The 19,514-nt window shown below is 41.7% G+C and overlaps 1 protein-coding gene across 1 annotated transcript; it reads left to right on the forward strand.

The window, feature by feature from the left end:
* The first annotated feature begins 1,274 nt into the window (after nt 1-1,274).
* On the forward strand, nt 1,275-16,316 carry LOC118791990 (glycogen [starch] synthase, muscle-like). Its single transcript, XM_036549618.1, has 16 exons — nt 1,275-1,334; nt 5,748-5,870; nt 5,977-6,158; nt 8,087-8,278; nt 8,548-8,733; nt 9,109-9,253; nt 9,866-9,983; nt 10,757-10,877; nt 11,252-11,358; nt 12,106-12,165; nt 12,359-12,551; nt 13,346-13,472; nt 13,700-13,795; nt 14,234-14,397; nt 14,674-14,754; nt 14,859-16,316. Exons 2-16 carry the CDS (start codon nt 5,753-5,755, stop codon nt 15,156-15,158), a joined length of 2,190 nt encoding a protein of 729 aa, XP_036405511.1. The 5' UTR covers nt 1,275-1,334; nt 5,748-5,752; the 3' UTR covers nt 15,159-16,316.
* The last annotated feature ends 3,198 nt before the right edge of the window (nt 16,317-19,514 follow it).

Here is a 19,514-nt window from a genome sequence, read left to right on the forward strand (position 1 = left end):
GTTCATCAGACAGGAAATCTATTCAGTGCCAGCAGTGTAGTGAGTGTGAGTGAATGTGTTATGCGCATGCAGATGTTATGGACGATTTCTTTAGGAACGTAATAAACACTCAACCAAATAGGCATTGTGGAGGAGTGCACAGCGAAATTTATCTGTCTTTCTCTGAAATCAATACTTAAGAGAAAAAATGGGAGGGAGTGTAGGTCACCAGGTGTGTAAAAGAATGAGGAGAAGCCATTGACATGACAGTACAGAGTTGCTTGTGTCTGTCACATTAAACACCCTGATGGTGGGGGCACTGGCCTGACACTGACCACGCATCCCAGCCACTGGAGACTCTAGAAGTAAAATAGGTAGAATGCTAATGGGGAGACAGGTAGAAAATCTGTAAAGGGGAGGGGATGAGAGAAGGGATGTGGGGGCCACTTGGGCATCATCATTAATTTTATTGTGATATAGACAGGAAGTGAAGGTTAGACAGGAGGAGCAAAGCTGAAAAAGCTGCATGACACAAACATTAACAATGAATACCTTGGGGTGTAGATGCGTCCTTATCCAAATAGTAGCGTATGTAGTCTGCTGTATGATATATTATTTACATTATTATGGAATATCAAATGAATAACCAAGAAGCTGATCATGTGAAAAGCCTTGCTCACTGGCCTGTGCTGAGAAAATTCAGTCTATTACTGCATGATGCTTCTTCTACATATTACAGTTAGCGTTGCCTTCTACTTATATTCTCATGGATTTCTTAAGACCTAGCCAAAATGTATTACTTACCAACAATTTTGCTGGGATTGTTTTTGAACTGTTTTTGTAAAATGCAATTTATGCAAGAAGACAGTAACTTTCACACAGGAGGGGTGGGGGGTTCCGTATCTTTAAAAGCCATCATAATATATTTCCTTCTCTGTTCCCCCGACAGTTATCTTCTTCTTGACATTATTCTCGTAGTTCACGTTCCACACGAATCACACTTTCCGTCAAAGGAAAATTCAACCAATCATCTTACCCACTATGGGAAAACGCCCCTTTTTAATGCTTCCTCGTTTAAGCGCTTAGGGGGGCGTGGATTTCAATACCATTTCGGTAGCTGACTTTAACGTAAAATGCCTGAAAAGAGGTAGGGACCAAACATAATCCCACCCTCACTCTTATAGCTAAGAAGACTCCTTTCACGTCTGTCAAAATGACATACTTTGTAGTAAACCAATTGACGTGAAATTGTGAAATACACGTACAGTCTCAATTCCCTCCCTGTCTTTCTTCAATGCCGCCTCACCCGGTCAGACTGCCCCCATATCTAGCTACCAAAACCTAGCACCGTTAAGGTGAGTTATGTGACAGTTAAGCTAGCTGTAATTTCCCCTTTTAAGATAGACAGACATTGTGCCGTAACATTGTCCGAAATTTTAAGTGACTGTGCTTCCGGGTATGCGCTTTGTTTTAACAACAGACTGCCTGGCTTGGTAACCCGGTAGCTACATGTATTGTATTTAGCTAGTTGTGTCGATTTACGTGCATGCAAAATGCAGTTCGGCTGGAATGCAAGTTCGTTTGTATTAGCTGACCTGCACATTTGTGCATTTAAATGTGTATGCTTGACCTGCACTGTCTTTTCATGTTTACCAGTGGCTAGCTCTCGATGTAACAGTCAGCTAGCTAGCGAACTATTTCAGACAAATCGAGAGAGGGAATAAAATGGAGGTACGGTATGAAGATCGTTTTTATTGTTCACACATTTAGCTGTAGCTACATTTTGATGTTTCTCCTTTCGCAAGGGTTTATGTATGTATGTTGCTTGCTTGCTAGCTAGCAAGATGACACAAAGTGGTCTCAGGCGCACGTACGCTGTGTTGACATATGTTTCTTCTTGCACGTACACAACGTGAGAGTCCTGTCTCACTCCATCCCATCTGTGTTCAGCTAGTCTGCGTAACAGAAAGTCGCGCTTCCGCAGTTTTTGGTGCAGGAACCACACACTGCGTCTTACTCCAGTGGTCACTTCATAATCAACCGATTCAAGAATATATCTGCCCATATACAGCACATAGCGTCCTTTAGAGCAGCCCAATAAATGTATTTTCGATAACTTTGCTCACTCAGATTTTCTTGAACCTTGGCACATGCAGCAAGTAAACGTGTTCGGCAAATAAATGGTTAACCACAACATTGGAAAATAGTTTTTGATAATTATTTTTATGATGCTGTACCATACGATATTTATCTCTTGCCATTTCTGTGCAAGACATGACGTCCTGTAGTAAGCATACATCCTGGTTTAGCTTCCCTTGAAGTCCTGGTGCTGTATTAATGTTACAAAAATTCACTCAGTATTATACAATAATACAGAAGGAAGTGAAACATTGATGTTTCAGAAGAAGTATAGTTGACAGCTTGAGTGCACATAGCAATATGTAAAATTGTCTACAGATAAATGTACAAAAAAGATCAAGTCAAGGGACATATCACATAGTGATACATACAGTGGATCTAGAAATTCCACACACCCTTTCAGAATATATATATTTTTTTGCCTTGAGGCCTGAAATGAAAACCCTCTTATTTAGATATGGTAACCCACAACATCAAAGTGAAAAGAAAAGGCAACACATCTTTGAATATTAATTTACAATAGAAAAACTAAAACATCTTGGTTGCAAAAGTCATGGAACACAGTAAAAACCACAATAAAGAAATGGATTAAGTATGGCACCACCAGGACCTTGCCTAGACCAGGCCGTTCCTCCTGGATGACCGTGTAAGGAGGAAACTCGTCAGGAGGGTCAAGAGGCCAACAGCAACAGTACAAGAGCTGCAGGGCTTCATGGCAAGTACTGGCCACCATACATAGCAACAATTTAATGTCTTCTCCAGACCTCTGAGCTGTGGGGTAGGGTGGCAAGACAGAAGCTAGTTCTCACAAAAAAGAACATCCAGTCTCGTCTGAACTATGCAAAAAGACACTCTGGATCTCCTGTTGCTATGTGGAAAAAGATGTTGTGGTCTGATGAGACTAAGCAGAACTTTTTGGCCTTAATTCCAACTGATATATTTGGGGCAAAGCCAACACAGCCCATCATCCTAAGAACACAGCACTGTCAAGCATGGTGGTGGCAGCATCATGTTATGAGGCTGCTTCTCTTCAGCAGGGCCAGGAACTCTGGTGAGGATAGAGTGGAATATGAATACTGCAAAATACCAAAATATTTTAGAGAAAAATATGCTATTCTCTGTAAAAAAGCCTGAAGATAGGGAAGAATTTTGCCTTTCAGCATGACAATGACCCAAAGCCAGATTTACAGTGGAACTACTGAAAAAAGGGAGGTCAGTATCCTGGAATGGCCCAGTCTGCTCTGACCTACTCCCCATTAAAAAATCTTTGGACTGACTTGAAGAGAGCTGTTCATAAGCAGTGCCCTCATATTTTAAGTGAACTCAAACTTTACTGCAAAGAAGAATGGGAGCAAATTGCAAAATCTAGATGCGAGAAGTTGGTAGAGACTTATCCAAACAGACTCACTGCAGTTGCCAAAGCAAAAAGTGCTTCCACCAAGTAATAATTTAAGGGTGTGCAGACTTTTGCAACCAAGGCATTCAAACTTTTTCAAAACTTAATTTTTAATTTTTTTTTTTTGAAAAGCAGAGCCGTTTGATTTTCACTTAGATATTGTTCACAATGTGTAAGTAAAGCTAAAAAAGTCTGTCTTTACTTCTCTTGATTTCAGCCTTTAAGACACCAAAAACAAGACATCTTGAAAGGGTGTGTAAACTTTCTATATCCGCTATACATTATGTGTGAGCCTGTGAAATAGAACTGGGGTTTTTTGATAGGGCTATCCTTTATGTAGCTTCATGAATGCTGCTTTCTGTTAGTTTTGCATCTTGTGTAGTTGAAAGAGCAATAGATTTTAAGTCATACTTTGATGTCCCAGGTATGACATTAGTGTCATACCATTGAGTGTTCCTATTTTCTCTAGTATAAATCCATCTGTATAAATGGGTTACAGAATGTTTATGATGTTATATGTGGATAGTCATATTGGCAACATTACGCTTTATACATTGTAAGGCTTATGAGCACTTTAACACTTCAAATGTTGTAAATTATATTGGGAAACTTCTAAGCCTACAGCTAGATAATGTAGTGAAGGGATTATGTCAGCATATACCCACATGTGATGCACCTGCTACATACTGCAGTAGTACAGTGTAGTGTGTGTACTGGGTGTGTCTTGAGGATATTTTGGCTTGATGACAGCTCAGGTTGCGACAAAACTGCAAACAGGAGTGTAAGGTTACAGTTAGAGTGTGCAGCTAATTTGCAGTCCATATCCCTAGGCTGTGCTGGGTCAGTGTGAAAATTCCCTCCTGCATTACTTTCTAACCCATAAAATAAGAATAACACTGATGTGAAGTTTTGTTAGTCACTCTTGTGGCCATTTCCAGTATGGGCAAAATTCTTACTCACTATTACTGTTACTTGTTGCTGTGACTTAATATTTCACGGAGAGCTGCTTACATGGAACATACACAGAGCATTTTACAGTGTGGGCGTTACTCACCTTAGTCACTGGCAATGTGTAGCATCCACCTGTGTGATGCCAGAAAGCTCATCTGCTGAGGTGACGAGGGATAGCCGGTTAAACTGGGGAGTGATTGAACAGTCAAGTTAGATTATAAGATTTGCCATTTTGAAAGGGCACCCTGGAACCCCCCAGTTATTGTGAGGGATTTATCCTCAAGGGATTCATCCTCATCTTGGTTGTGCTATTCATCTTTATATTCTCTGTTAGCTAATGACAGCTGGCTGTCTTTATTTCAGTGCGCTCTTTGGAATGGTCTGTTTGCGGAGTCATGGGCTGCATTGAGATTGTAGTCTGCAGGGTGGCTGTTCTCCTACTATCTGATGGATGGCTATTAGTTGTGGTCCCAGAAGTCATGGTTCCTGTTATGCACCCTTGTCACCCTGTGAGACGTGCTTTTATGGTATCATGTGTCCAGTTCATTCAAGGTGCTTAAATGAATTCTCCCCCCAGTAGGAGGCCACAATGTAAAGTACCTAGTGCCTACTGTTGTCTTCTATCCATCAAATTACAACATATTTTCTGCCAAAATGTTTCATGTATGTAAAGTAAACATTTTTATTTCCTTGTATATCCTTGCTGTAATGAGCACGCTAAATTAAATTACTAACAATCTAATGGTTGATGTGGCAATAAAGTAAACTTGTAATTGTACTTGTACTTGTGGTTGTGGCTCCCTCTCATTTCAGTTCCTCTTTTGTTATGGCTCATGATTTCCCTTCAGGTACCTGTAAGCGATTTCAGCTCAGTATATCTTCCAGACATACCATTGATAATGCACCAGACATTCACAGGGCTGTATAGCTGGGTCTCAGTCATATACCCTGCATGGCTCAGAGAACCAGATTGGCCCTCTTTCCCCTTGTGCTTTTTCCTCTGTAACCCTCTGTATGTTCTCTATTTATGTCTTTTCTATCTCTGTGATGCTATTTGTCTGCGTGGATGCACAAATACCTCTGTTATCAGTCAGGGTGTTTAAATTGTATTGATGTTCTCTCTTTAAGCTTTCATGTTGTGTACAGTACTAGTGTCCAGACAGTCAACATTCTGTTCACTGTACTACTAACCCTCTGATTGAGTCTTAGTGTTCCAAAGCGTCCAGTGGGTCAGTGCGTGGGCTACCGCCGTGTGCTGATGGTGTCTCTCTGCATCTCACAGCCAGCATGCCCCTCGCTCGCAGTCTGTCTGTGACCTCTCTCCCCGGGCTGGAGGACTGGGATGAGGAGTTTGACTTGGAGGATGCTGTTCTTTTTGAGATTGCATGGGAGGTGGCTAACAAAGGTATTTTCAGTGCCCATTTAGGTGTTTTGTAATGTCCAGACAACCAGTGTTTCAGTGCTTTTATTAACACCTCACCCCTGCTGTTTTTTATTCCTCACACATGCAGTGGGAGGGATCTATACTGTGATCCAGACCAAAGCCCGTCTCACTTCCGAAGAATGGGGGGAAAACTACTTCCTTGTTGGGCCCTACATGGAGAGTAATGTCAGAACTCAAGTGGAGCTCATTGAACCTACCAACCCTGCTCTGAGGAGGACCATAGACAAGATGAACTCCAGTGGATGCAAGGTAAAGCTCTTTCCTGTGCAAACACATGCACAGACTCACACATGCATGCACACGGAAGGATGTGATCTTACATGCATGCTCATAGACACACGTACATGCATACAAACAGGCACACATGCACACTGGCACAAGTGCTCACTTGTAGGCAGATGGATAGATGTTTACATGCACAAAAACATTCATTTACACCCCCCCCCCCCCACACGCACACACTTTTGCAGCATTTCACTGGAACTTCATGAATTGGTCACACTTTATTTTTTCTATTTCCTTGTCTTTTTTCAGTTTAAGAGTAATTTTGAAACTCTGTATGTGCCAGTCTGCCCAGGCCAAGGGAGTTTCATTTCACATATGATCCACCCTGCTGCCCTAACAGACTCTCTTTGTCTCCACCCCTCTGCCTTTTGTCAATTTGGGGCGTGAAAGGCGTCATGCTGCTGGTATGTGTGTTTCCAAGGTCACTCAGTCAATCATAGTCCGCCTCCTGCTTAGTGTCCATTTACGGATTTCTGTCTCCCCTCTGAAACACACCGTGTTTCTTTTCTTTCACTCTCTCTGCGTTTTGGTGCTTAATCATTTTGTGTGCCTATGCCTTTAGCGTTGTGTGATGCCCAGAACTCTATCTGGAGTTTTTGCTTTGTGGTAACTCCTCAGTATGCCTTTTATCTAGGACTTCTCCCTAGTTACTTTCCTACTGTCCCTTAGGACTGTTGAGCTACTGTGCATATCACAAGTGACACTTCATTGTGAACATGCCGCCAATTCTGAGTGACTAAAATCACCACAAGCTGTATGCATATCTGGTGGTCATGGGAGGGAGGCCAACAGAGAGTTGCTGGAGTTTGAATTCTTCTTCATAGACTAAGAAAAGCAAAGCAGGCATGAACATGGGCATTCTAAATTAATCCTCCTTCTCCTCACAACAGTCTAAAATCTGGTAAAGTATAATTGGGGAAAGCTAACCAGCCCCTGCCTGGATGAAAATGTTTAGTTTTTCTTTTATTCTTTCCTCCTATGGACTTCTGCTTCTCTGCTTCTCTCTCTTTCATGTCACTTCCCTCCCTCTTGATAGAGAAGTGTTGTGGTGACATTTTAACCGTATTACATAGTCTACAGCCAAGCTGCTCAGTGCAACCAATGCACATTGCCAATAATATTGCTACACATGTGATTAGTTTACCATCAAAGATTTGCCCCCCTTCCATCTCTCGTGTACCTATCCCGATTGACTGCCACAGATTGAATAGTAATAATAAAGACAGGTTGTTAGGATTTGGAGCAGCTGCTGGAGTTGTGGCTCTCCCTTTCCGCAAGATGACCAACAACATCTTGCGGAAAGGGAGAGCAAAGGCTGTTCCCTGCTCTCTGCTTCTTTCCTGATGTGCTGTCTTTAATTAGGTTTAAACCCACCTAATTATTGAAATGTCTGCAGTTACAGCCATCTGTTAGCAGGTCACCCATTGTTTTGTCTGCTTTCATTAGAATTACGCTGCAGTCTAACTGCGACTGTGTTGGTGTCACTTGTAACAGTGTGGCTTACTTTCTATACTGTTTTCCCATTGTGAAATTGGAGAGATAACACTGACAGAACTGAAACAATCAACACTCTTAGCTCCCAAAGTTTATTTTCTTGGCAGGCACATCAGTTAACAGCAGTTCAGTGTTTATTCAAATATATTTAAACATATGGATGCATAATCATAGTGTTGAACATATTGTCGCCATGAAAATCATATAGACAAATTTTTGAAAAATAATTGTGTTTGGTTAGCTATTGGCCAAAACCCTAGTTGTCTGCCCTTGTTATAATGCAGTTGTACTTTAGAGTTTTGATTTATGCTGTACACCCCAGTGGTGTTATTCACTACACTTTTTTTTTTTTACATTAAACCAGCTCATGCAGACCTGCCCCTCCTCTCTTCCTGCAGGTATACTTTGGGCGCTGGCTGATCGAGGGGAGCCCTTATGTGGTGTTGATCGATGTGGGCTTCACAGCTTGGTCGCTGGACCGCTGGAAGAGCGAGCTGTGGGAGAACTGCGGAATCGGGGTGCCCTGGTTTGACCGCGAGGCCAACGACGCTGTGCTCTTTGGCTTCCTGACAGCCTGGCTGCTGGGGGAGGTCAGTCTCACTTGGTGGTCACAACGAACGGTTTAGAGGGCTCCCACTCACTGAGCAGGGTCTTTGAGAGGAATCCAGACATTTATGAAAGAACAGTATGGGTCATTCTACAGGTCTGAAGCCTAATAAAATTATACCAGAGGTGTTCTGTGTATAAAAAATATCCAGCCCTCTCATGCTGTCCAGGATGTCAGTTGTGTCCTTTAATGCCTGTTTCTTAAATGTTACCAGAAGACACCCCTGACACTCCTCCCCCCTCCCTCCCCTAGTACGCGGCTCAGTGTGAGGAGCCTCCCCACATCCTGGCCCACTTCCACGAGTGGCTGGCAGGGCTGGGCCTGGTGCTGTGCCGGCAGAGACGGCTCCCTGTAGCCACCATCTTTACCACACACGCCACCCTGCTGGGCCGCTACTTATGCGCTGGCAATGTGGACTTCTACAACAACCTCAGTAATGTGAGTGCGTTTACATGCGAGTGTGCATGTATGTGTGAGTGCCATTGGGTGTTCATTAGAGAGCGTGTGTCCGAGAGTGCATGTGCCCTCCCGCAAATCTAGATGAGCATGTGTCCAAGTCATATGCATTCTTTTCTATTTACATGTGTGTTTCTGTGTTATGCTATGTGTATGCTTGAATTTCTGATCCGGGATGAATATTTCTACAGTGCTTGTCTCTTTTTAGTAACTGAAAATGCCTTTATCTTTTTGTTTAAATGTCCCTATCTCTGATGTAAGGGATGTTTGGAAATGTCAGTAAGACTTCTGGATCCAGAGGGGTTTTGTCTTTATGAATGTAACCCACATGTTGCTCTCCCTCTGCTTTTGGGTTAGTTCAATGTGGACAAGGAGGCAGGGGACAGACAGATCTACCACAGGTACTGCCTGGAGAGAGCTGCTGCTCGCTGTGCCCATGTCTTCACCACTGTCTCCCAGATCACCGCCATTGAGGCTGAACACCTGCTCAAGAGGAAACCAGGTAGATCAGGGACAGAGCACAGGCCAGAGTATCTGAAACATGGAATGTCTTTTGGAAATCAGAGAGATTGTAATTTCCTTAAAAAAAACACAACAGAGTTTAGGAGGCGTACATGTTCACAGACATAGAGTTGAAACAGGAAGTGAAAGGGCCAGAGAAGAGGAGGATGAAAGGAGAGGTGACTCCATGGGGTCGATGCAGAGACGAGTGAGGTCACAGAGAAGAGGTCACAGCTAGGCAGACGTGCCATGGTCATTTCAGGGTTGTTAGTGCTCATTGTCTTATTTTTCAGTACAACTTTATTGTGCTGTTTCCTTTGGCATATGAAACAGTAGAATACTGTCGAATGGTATACATAGTTTGCTAGGCTGTCATGGGTCTTATTAGATTGGCTTTGAAAAACTTGCTGTTTAAGAGCTGGTTGGTTTCAGCTTGTGGATAAATGAAGTAGTAGCACCCTCTACTGGTGAAGGAGTGCCATTGTGCTGGTTCTCTGAATTCATTCACGGAAAAGGAAAAGTCCTCTATGGGGGGTAAAGCAGAGGAAGCTATCAGGCCCTATGGTGCTGAAGTAAAAATGTATATGAAGACTCTCCCCCACTTTTGTTGCAGATGTTGTCACTCCCAATGGTCTGAATGTAAAGAAGTTCTCTGCCATGCATGAGTTCCAGAACCTACACGCCCAGAGCAAGGCACGCATACAGGAGTTTATCCGGGGACACTTCTATGGGTAACTAATATTCATTACACAAAACTTTCATGGCAAAATTTAATTTCATGGGCCTGTTTATACTTTTGTAAAACTTAAGTAATATGTTACTGCTTACAGTAAAGTATTACTTATATTCTTCAGTAAATACTAACAGTAAATAACCACATTATACATGGGAAGTGACTGGCCAGTAATATTTCCACTTTGCTTTCAGGTGAGGCAGTATTGTCAAATTGTAACTAAATTGTGTTTTACTGTTAATATCATCATTAGACCTTCATATAAATTCAAATAAAATCTCAACATGTGAGGAATTTGGAGATAATGATTTCTAAATTATTTCACAGCTGAAAATTGGAGATATAGTATGCAGAGACTAATGTTGCATTGTTTACTTTAAAGAACAATTCATAATTAATAGGTACCAATATATTTATTTACTGTTTTCAGTGTAATAAAGTTTGAGGACTTGAATTTTTTAAAGATATGCAAATATTACTAATATATTGGTAATATTTATAGTGTCAGGGTCATATTTATAGTATCAGTAATACTTAATGTGTCAGGGTAAAGTATCATCTTGTTTATTGCTATATGTGTTTATACACAGTACCCCAGTTATTACCATTAAACCTACAACATGGTAGGAGAGACACTTGCTTAGCATGGCAGATTGGAGTGGAAGATGTTATCCCACATACATGCATATTAGTGTTTTGTGCTTTACAGTAGGTGTAGTTTGCTGCATGCTGGCACAGTTTTGTATAATCCACTTTTGCGTCCATTCTCAGGCACCTGGATTTTAACCTAGACAAGTGTGTGTTCCTCTTCATCGCTGGGAGATATGAATTCTCTAACAAAGGAGCTGATATCTTCCTGGAAGCTCTGGCACGACTGAACTACCTCCTGAGGGTCTGTACTTCATTGTGCTGCATTTTGTATGTGTGTCTGATTCATGTTCACAGTTTCAGAAGGACGACTGAGGATGAATTGGCTGCATAAATTGGCTTTCTCTCTGTGAGAACAATGGAGAAATTTGTGGAGGTTTGGATGCACTTTCCCTGACAACTGAGATCTCATAGGGTGGGCAAGTGCCAGAAAGATTTGTCTTTGGTGTTTCGATTTTGAATTATGATTGAAGATATTCTCTATGACTTCTTGTCTATGGCCATTATTTTATATTATTATAGTTATATAAAAAATAAAATCTTGCAATGGTATGGGATATACTGGCTAATGGCTATTGGCTAATGGGCTAACAATGGGCTGTTCTCTCTCTGACTTAGGTGAACCACAGCGAGGTGACAGTAATAGCGTTCTTCATCATGCCTGCCAGAACAAACAACTTCAATGTAGAAACACTGAAAGGACAAGCCGTCAGGAAGCAACTCTGGTAATGCCGCTGTCAGTACTGACTGATTTCCACATGGTACTGTTGTCATTGTTACTGGCGTTGTTTTGAAAGGGTCACTGCAAGTATGTTAGCAGTAATGCACATGATAGCACGACAGGTGAGGTGGTCTCATACCCCACAGAGAATGAGACTTTGTGAGGTTCTGCCGAGTAATACATCAGGAATTACACAGTGTAATAAAAGGGACTGACAGGAACCGTGGTACATTGACATTTCCAAATCATTCATGACATGAGTGTTGCCGTGCTGTAGCGTACTGTGGCATTCTTTGAGGGTCTTTAAGATCATATTTCATACCACACTCAATATACAGTATACATTTGCTTCTTGTATTCCCACTTGTTTCCATATGTCTGACGCTTTCTCCCAAAGCAAAACTTTTCTTTTCCCCATAATACACAATTGTTCTGATTTATCTACCTGTAGAGGAACTCTGTGTCCCATGAGGCAGTCTTAACCGTACCGAGCAGGTTCAAGACAACAGTTCAGCATCATCCTCAGGGTTTTCTAGAGGGTCTGTGGTGAGTTTAACCAAGAGAGGAGCTGAATTTCTGTCGTTGGTAAAGGTGAGCTCTAAAAGGGAGAGAGCAGAGGCGGCTGTGAACCACAGGGACATTCTTCATATATGCTGAGTGCTTTATTTACAGTTTGCTTCATATAGTATAACAGTCATTATTTACATGTTTTTATTTTTAACTGAACATTCTCCTCCTCTCTTTATGACAGGGACACAGCCCAGACTGTGAAAGAGAAGTTTGGAAAGAAGCTGTATGAATCTCTACTTACGTAAGTGCCGCTGCTGGTATCATTAGTGTCATTACCTTTCTCATCCCTGTCGTTATATCTCTACCCTCAGGCTTCTGTTATCTTTAGTCAGGGTGACTTGTTCTGCCTTAGTAGAAACAGGTGCATTACTCTGTCTGTAGAGTAGTGTGTCTGTACTTAAGATGACCAGACATCCCTGTCCCCGCTTGGCCAGGGGCCACTTACCAGATGTTTCAAAGATGCTGGACAAAGAGGACTTCACCATGATGAAGAGAGCCATATTTGCCACCCAGAGGCAGTGCCAGCCCCCAATCTGTACTCACAACATGCTGGAGGACAGCAGTGACCCCATCCTCAACTGTCTCCGCAGAATAGGCCTCTTCAACGGCTCCTCAGACAGGGTCAAGGTACAGTGTGGCCAACAGCCACACCACCCTCTTGGCTTCTTGGGCCAAACAGCTGATCTAAGAGGGGCTGGGCTTGGGTAGGGCTTGGATGGGAGACCTTCTGGTCTGGATGTGGTGTTACTGGACTGGTTGGGGACATCCACCCTCCCTGATGCAGTTATGGGGACACTGTGCTGTAGTAAGCACCTTCCTTGATTAAATGTTAAAACAAGTTGACTTGGGGGACCTAATCAAATTCCCAAACTGGCTTTCTACATCTGGCCACCTCATCATCCCCTGTAGTCAATAAGGTAGACAAACACAATCTTTTGCATTTTGTACCCACCCTGATCCCAAGGTTAATTGCTGTAAATAAGAATTCTGCTTTCAGTTGACCTTCCAGGATGAATAAAAGTAAAATTAATAAATAATCTGAGAGGGGAGCCCCTGTGTAAGGGAATCATATTACATAACTGGTCATGTTTAGTGACTAGTTAATACCAGGATATTTGTTCACCCATTTTCCTGAATTATGGGCATTAATGGACCATACACAGCCAGGTCTAACAGCTCTGTATTTTGTCACATGATAATTTACAGAATTTGTTGTACACCTTAGATACAGTAATTACATGCCAAGCATGATACTGTGATACTGCGAAGTGCTTAATAAAGATGCAGACTAACTTAACTACAACATAAGCAGTCAAAAACCAAACCTCCAATTATTGCTAACAGTAATATTGAAAAATACAAGAAATGATGATTATGTGATGTACTCACACACTTTCTTTCTCTCTCTCTCTCTCTACTAGGTGATCTTCCACCCTGAGTTTCTTTCCTCCACCTCCCCGCTCCTTCCAATGGACTATGAGGAGTTTGTGAGAGGATGCCATCTTGGGGTTTTCCCCTCTTACTATGAACCCTGGGGATACACTCCAGGTAAATCACCAGCCTGTGCTCTTCTCTCCTCATTGTATGTGTGTATGTGTGGTTGAGTGTTTGTGAAAGTGCAAGCCTCTTTTTCTCTTTCTTCTCCTGTTTCTCCATGTATCTCTCTCTCTCAGTTCAGTTCCAATTCTGACGTTCTTTGTTGGTATGCCATAAAGTTTTAAGAAGCAGTATAACATATAGATAAAGCTGAGTTTCTGTAAATGTCTTACTTTCAGCGGAGTGCACTGTGATGGGGATTCCCTCTGTCTCTACCAACCTCTCAGGCTTTGGTTGCTTCATGGAAGAACACATTGCTGACCCCTCTGCTTATGGTGTGTCCTGCATCCCTCGATTCATCTATTTAAAGGGAGCTAGTCTGTCAAAATTTAGATGATACATTTTTTTCAATTTGTTAATTAATTGGTAGATTAAACAGACTTTTAAAAATGATATCCTAGCATATTTAGGACACACACACTGCGCTCAACCAGGGTGCCTGGTCCTTTCCTCACACATGTTACAGTATTCTTATCAACTAAAGCTTTACTTTATCAGTCTGAATAATCAAGTAATCACTACTGCTGTAAATGCACAGATTGCATTACATTTAAGTATAAAAATAATTGTAATGATACTTTAACTTGACTGATTGTTTACTGTTAATAAAGCATACAGTGTGAAGATCCTTTATCATCTAAGGAAAGAAAGTCTGGTGGACCTTCTTTTACTCAGTTCCCAATTTAAACATCCTCTCTCTCCCTCTTCCTCAGGCATCTACATCCTGGACCGGCGGTACCGCAGTGTGGACGAGTCGTGTAACCAGCTCACCTCCTACCTGTTCCAGTTCTGCCAGCAGAGCCGGCGCCAGCGTATTATCCAGAGAAACCGCACTGAGAGACTGAGTGACCTGCTGGACTGGAGATACCTGGGCCGAGTGAGACAATGGGAGAGTGGGATGAGCTGAGGCATGGAGGAGAGGGGGAAAGAGGGATGCATGGGGGGAGAGAGTCACAGGCATGGAGGAGCAGGGGAGAGGAATGGGGGAGATGGAGAGAAAGAGGGGTGAAGGGTGATAGGGGAGATAATGAAAAAGACAGGACAGTGAAAAGGAGCAACACAAACATTGGTGGCCCCTGCCATCCATCGGTATTACACTAACCTGTTTGTTACCCCCCTTCCCTCTCTCTCTCCCCCGGCCTTCCTTCTGTAGTATTATGTTTCAGCTCGTCACATGTCACTGGCAAAAGCTTTCCCAGATGCCTACTTCTATGAGCCTCAGGAGCCAACTTCTGTAAGCATATCTTTCGATTTGTGTTTTGTGTGCTTCTGCTGATGTCCAGCATTTACTTTCTGCTTCACGTTTAACTTTTCCTTCCGCTCTCCTCCCCTTCTCAGAAACAGGGCTTCCGTTACCCCCGGCCGGCATCCGTGCCACCCTCGCCTGCCCTCTCCCGCCACTCCTCCCCACACCACAGTGAAGCCGAAGATGAGGATGAGGAGAGGTATGATGAAGACCTGGAGGCCGAGAAAGACCGTCTCAACATTCGCCAGCCCTTCTCCCTCCAGATTCGAAACAAGACCTCTCTGCCGTATGTGGCCCCCACATCTAATGGCAACAGCACTCCTAGCTCTACGGCCTCACCCCCGAGCTCCGTCACATCCCCCCCGAGCTCCGTCACCAGTGAGAAGAACTGAACCCACATCACTGTTCCCACACATACAGGGAGAGGCGGACCCATACATACACACACAGACGCCTCATATGTACAAATGACACTGCATATACACATCAGCTGCAAATTTGACAGAAAGACACAGACATATACACACACAGAAATGTCTGCATACACTCCAGATGTACACACCAGGAAAGTCATACGCGTTTTACATTGAAGAAAAAACAAACACAGCCAGCCACATTCAGTATGAAATATTTGATACAAAGAAGTAGACAGACACAAATACTCCTAGACAGATAGCCATTGGGATGGAGGAAAGGCAGAAAGCAAAGAAAGAGAAAAAGGTTCAGTTGAGACTAGAGAAAAGTTATGTCCAGGAGGAGAGATTCTGATACCACTGTAGCTTCAGAGAGATTCAGTCCTCATAAATACTGTATTCTATATATATATATATACACACCACTAAAGGAAACTATGTTCATGCACATAGTCAACTCAGAAAGATGTACACTATACAAAATTACACAGAGATCACAATATAATTTTCTGTAATCTTTATATTTGTCTTCCAAATCCCATTTATTTTTGCATATATTTTTGGTACACCTTCCTGCCTTTCAATAGAATTTCTGGCACTGCAAACACTGTCCTGCACACAGTCTGAGAGTGAGGAGGTATTGTTGCTAACATAAACAGATAGAGCACTTCGTATGGAAAGAGATAGGTAACTTGACAGATGGCCACAACTTTTAGCCTTACTACTATAATATATACTCCTGAACACCTGAACACTGTCTTCTGTTGTACCTTATCCACAGCTGTCATTTAGACTGTGTTCTCCATTGTGTTTTGATCTTAGTGTGTTTCCTAGGGCTGTGCTTATTAATATTGGAATGTCTATATTTCAGTTTGTTTGTTAGTATTCTTTTCTCATGGAAGTGTGTGGATTAAAGCCAGGGTATTTCTTTCAATCATTTACTCACTGCACTGTGATTGGTCCAGCCATTCCATATGGTACCTGTGAGCCAATCATAGTTTTTGTTGGAGTAATATTTTTCCCCACTTAAGGACTGAGGGAGAAGAAATACACAACCAATAAAGCAGTGTTACAGAAAGCATTACCTTACAGTTAATACATAATTAGAGAGAATATGACACACTGTGTACAATAAAAGCAGGGTAATAGAAAGCAAATACTTTACAGAGAATAGAATGTTCAAGATGGACTCTAGGTGTTGGTCTTATACATTAACTGTCTTGAGTTTGTGGTTAATGTTACAATCATGCTTGAAAGGTAGTAAATAAAATTAATATAATTCTAATGTATTTGTGAGAAGCAATTTCATTACAGAGTACTGGAGCAGTTACTGTTAAACCGTGGTAAAAGAGGTTCTACAGGGGTCTGACATCTCTTCATAAATCTCTAAGTGGATATTCATTTGCATTACATGTTCAATAAGCACCGAGTCCAAACCCAGAGTATAAAACAAGGACAAATCATCTTATTCTATTAGACCGACTTGAGAACCTATTTGGCATAAGTGGAAAGGCTCTATCCTGGTTCAGGTCATATCTTTCAGAGTGACATCACTTTGTCTTCATTAACAATAAGTCCTCCAAACTCTCCAGAGTAAGACATGGAATACCACAAGCATCTGTGCTTGGACCTTTGCTCTTTGGTCCCTCTTGGAAATATCATTTGTAAGCATGCCATTAATTTTCATTGCTATGCAGATGATACCCAGTTACACATATCGGCCAAACCTGATGTCTCCTTGGAAATATCAATCATGGAAGCCTGACTCAAAGACATAAAAACATGGCTGGCCCATAATTTCCACCTCCTAAATTCAGACAAAACAGAAATATTGGTTATTGGCCCAAAGTCCATCAGGAGCAAACTCACCAATATTACATTAAATCTTGATGGTGTCTCGCTGGCCTCAAGTGCAACCATCAAAGACCTTGGTGTCACGATTGATCCTGAGCTCTCTTTTGACACACATATAAAAAACACCTCCAGGACTGCTTTCTTTTGTTTGAGGAATATAGCCAAAATCAGGAAAATTCTATCAATACATGACGCTGAAAAGCTAATCCACGCTTTTGTTACATCCAGATTGGACTACTGTAATGCCCTCTTATCAGGATGTGCATATGCCTCCCTAAAGCCCCTTCAGTTGATTCAAAATGCAGCTGCTCGTATTCTAACCAGAACAAAGTGCTTTGAGCACATCCCCCAGTATTAGCCTCTCTCCATTGGCTAGCTATCAAATACTGCATTGATTTCAAAATACTTCTCCTTACATTTAAAGCTTTAAATGGGCTTGCCCCTCCCTACTTTAAGGACCTTCTTCACCCATATACTCCAAAACGAACTCTATGTTCCCAAAGCGCGGGACTTCTCATTGTTCCAAGAGTGGGTAAAAGTACTAGTACCAAGCCCCTCTTTTGTGGAACAATCTACACACAAAAGTTCGGGGAGCACACTCTCTCTCTGCCTTTAAGTCTAGGCTAAAAACTTTATAAAAAAAGTTTATACTAAAATCTTTATTTCAAATCCTTTAGTTGAGGGACATGGCACGGTGCTGACATTGATCGTAGAGTCTCTGGTGGACTAAGTGGTCATTGCTGTCACTACATCATGGCATGGGTACTCTGTGTTCAACTGATACGGCTGTGATCTGGTGTTGACTGCCTTAGGGTCACCCTCATGATCGTGCTGGCCCTTTGCCTCTCGTCCCCTAGGTATGCTGCCATAGCGCTTATCTGCCAGGATTTTTCCTGAGACTGTGAGTGTTTACACTCTAGTTAAGACTATTACCAGACCTTACCCTTTGGAAAAGGATTGTGGCAGCCTCTAACTACCTTGTTATTTTGCATCTTGTGATTGCCCCTTTTGGGTGGTCTTAGTTTATAACAACACAGATAACACATCTACAGCTTGTAAGGATCTGGCTATTGATCCTCACGAGTTTCTCAGGAAAGTTGATATAATTTGGGCGGACACAAAGGAATAGTGCTATTCTTCATTTTTACACTGTATAATGCCATAGACTCATGCATGATTAACAGGACCGTCATTAGAAGAGGGTAAACCATCATAACCTCACGAATTAGCACATAACTGCGAGAGTATGTCAACCCATGATGCGCAGGTAACAGAGAGAGAAGAAAGGGCAGGACAACCCGCTTGACCCCCAATATGACATCATAATCATTACAAACTGAATTTATGCAAGTGACCACCATATTTTGGTATTGATTTGTTGACATGTTTAAGCTGCTGTCTGCAGATCTGTGGTTTGAGCTCTCTGTAAAGAGCAAAGGTAAAACTTTGCCTACCCACTGCAAAGAGTTAGTGCTAGATCCCATGGGAAGATGTCTCAGTGTAACAGCCAGTAACGTTTAGAAGTCTCTCTTATCATGCTGTCACCCATTGTGATATAGCACTAGTGTGAAGCCAGAAATTTCAGACTTGCTCAAAAAGGGAGGTCTGGAGGCAGACAAGCCCCCTCCTTTTACATCCTTTGAAACATGCAACCATGTACTCAAGGTAAGTCATTGTTGGTGTAAACCAGCATGAATCAATATAAATTATTACTATATTATTGTTTTGATCCTTAATGACACTAATGGCCCTTTAAAAGATCAGAGCTGTTTGGCTCTTAGGCTCTTAGTTTTTGGCATGAGTAGACTGTAGACCCAAAGAGTTAATCCTTTCATTTTTCATATACAATTTTTTCCACACTTAATTTGTAGTACATTTTAGATTATCGGCTTGGTGACCACATTAAAGCAATAAATAAAAATGAAAAAAGGTAAATGTTAGGTAAATATATTAAATAATTTGACAGCTTTGAGGCCATATTTTCTCTTACTTCACAGAATAGAATAAATGAAATCCTTATGTTTGGAAATCCTGGAATAAAATTCATTATGAACAATATCACTTTAAAATATGAACAAAAAGACTATAATTGCCCTTTGAATATATGTAAATGAATATGTAAATAGTTTCAATTTGTAAATATTACAACTCTCTCATGTTGTTTCCATCTGGTGAATGAATCAATATAGAGAACAGGGCTGGGGTCAATTCCAATTTATATTGATATCCATGGGACCATTTATGAGTTCCCTCATGAAGAGGAGAATTGATCATGAATTGGAAATTCAAGAATCTTCAACCATTGGTATAGCAATTGAACTGGAATTTAGGCAGTTTTTATTGGAAATGAATTGGAATTGCAGATATTGCACACTTCACAACTTGAATTGGTGTTTTCTAGTTAATGGAACTAATTCACTTGCCTGACTGCATGATGTTTTAAATCGTTTCACCTTATTTTTCTGTATATTTCCAGTAGGC

The sequence above is a fragment of the Megalops cyprinoides genome, chromosome 1, assembly GCF_013368585.1.
Source record: "Megalops cyprinoides isolate fMegCyp1 chromosome 1, fMegCyp1.pri, whole genome shotgun sequence".
Taxonomy (NCBI): domain Eukaryota; kingdom Metazoa; phylum Chordata; class Actinopteri; order Elopiformes; family Megalopidae; genus Megalops; species Megalops cyprinoides.

Bases quoted from the DNA above. Each gene is read 5' to 3' on its own strand.
- LOC118791990 (XM_036549618.1), top strand. From the start codon at position 5,753: ATGCCCCTCGCTCGCAGTCTGTCTGTGACCTCTCTCCCCGGGCTGGAG. The intron at 5,871-5,976 runs GTATTTTCAGTG...TCACACATGCAG, and splicing joins ATGGGAGGTGGCTAACAAAG to TGGGAGGGATCTATACTGTG. The intron at 9,254-9,865 runs GTAGATCAGGGA...CTTTTGTTGCAG, and splicing joins CCTGCTCAAGAGGAAACCAG to ATGTTGTCACTCCCAATGGT.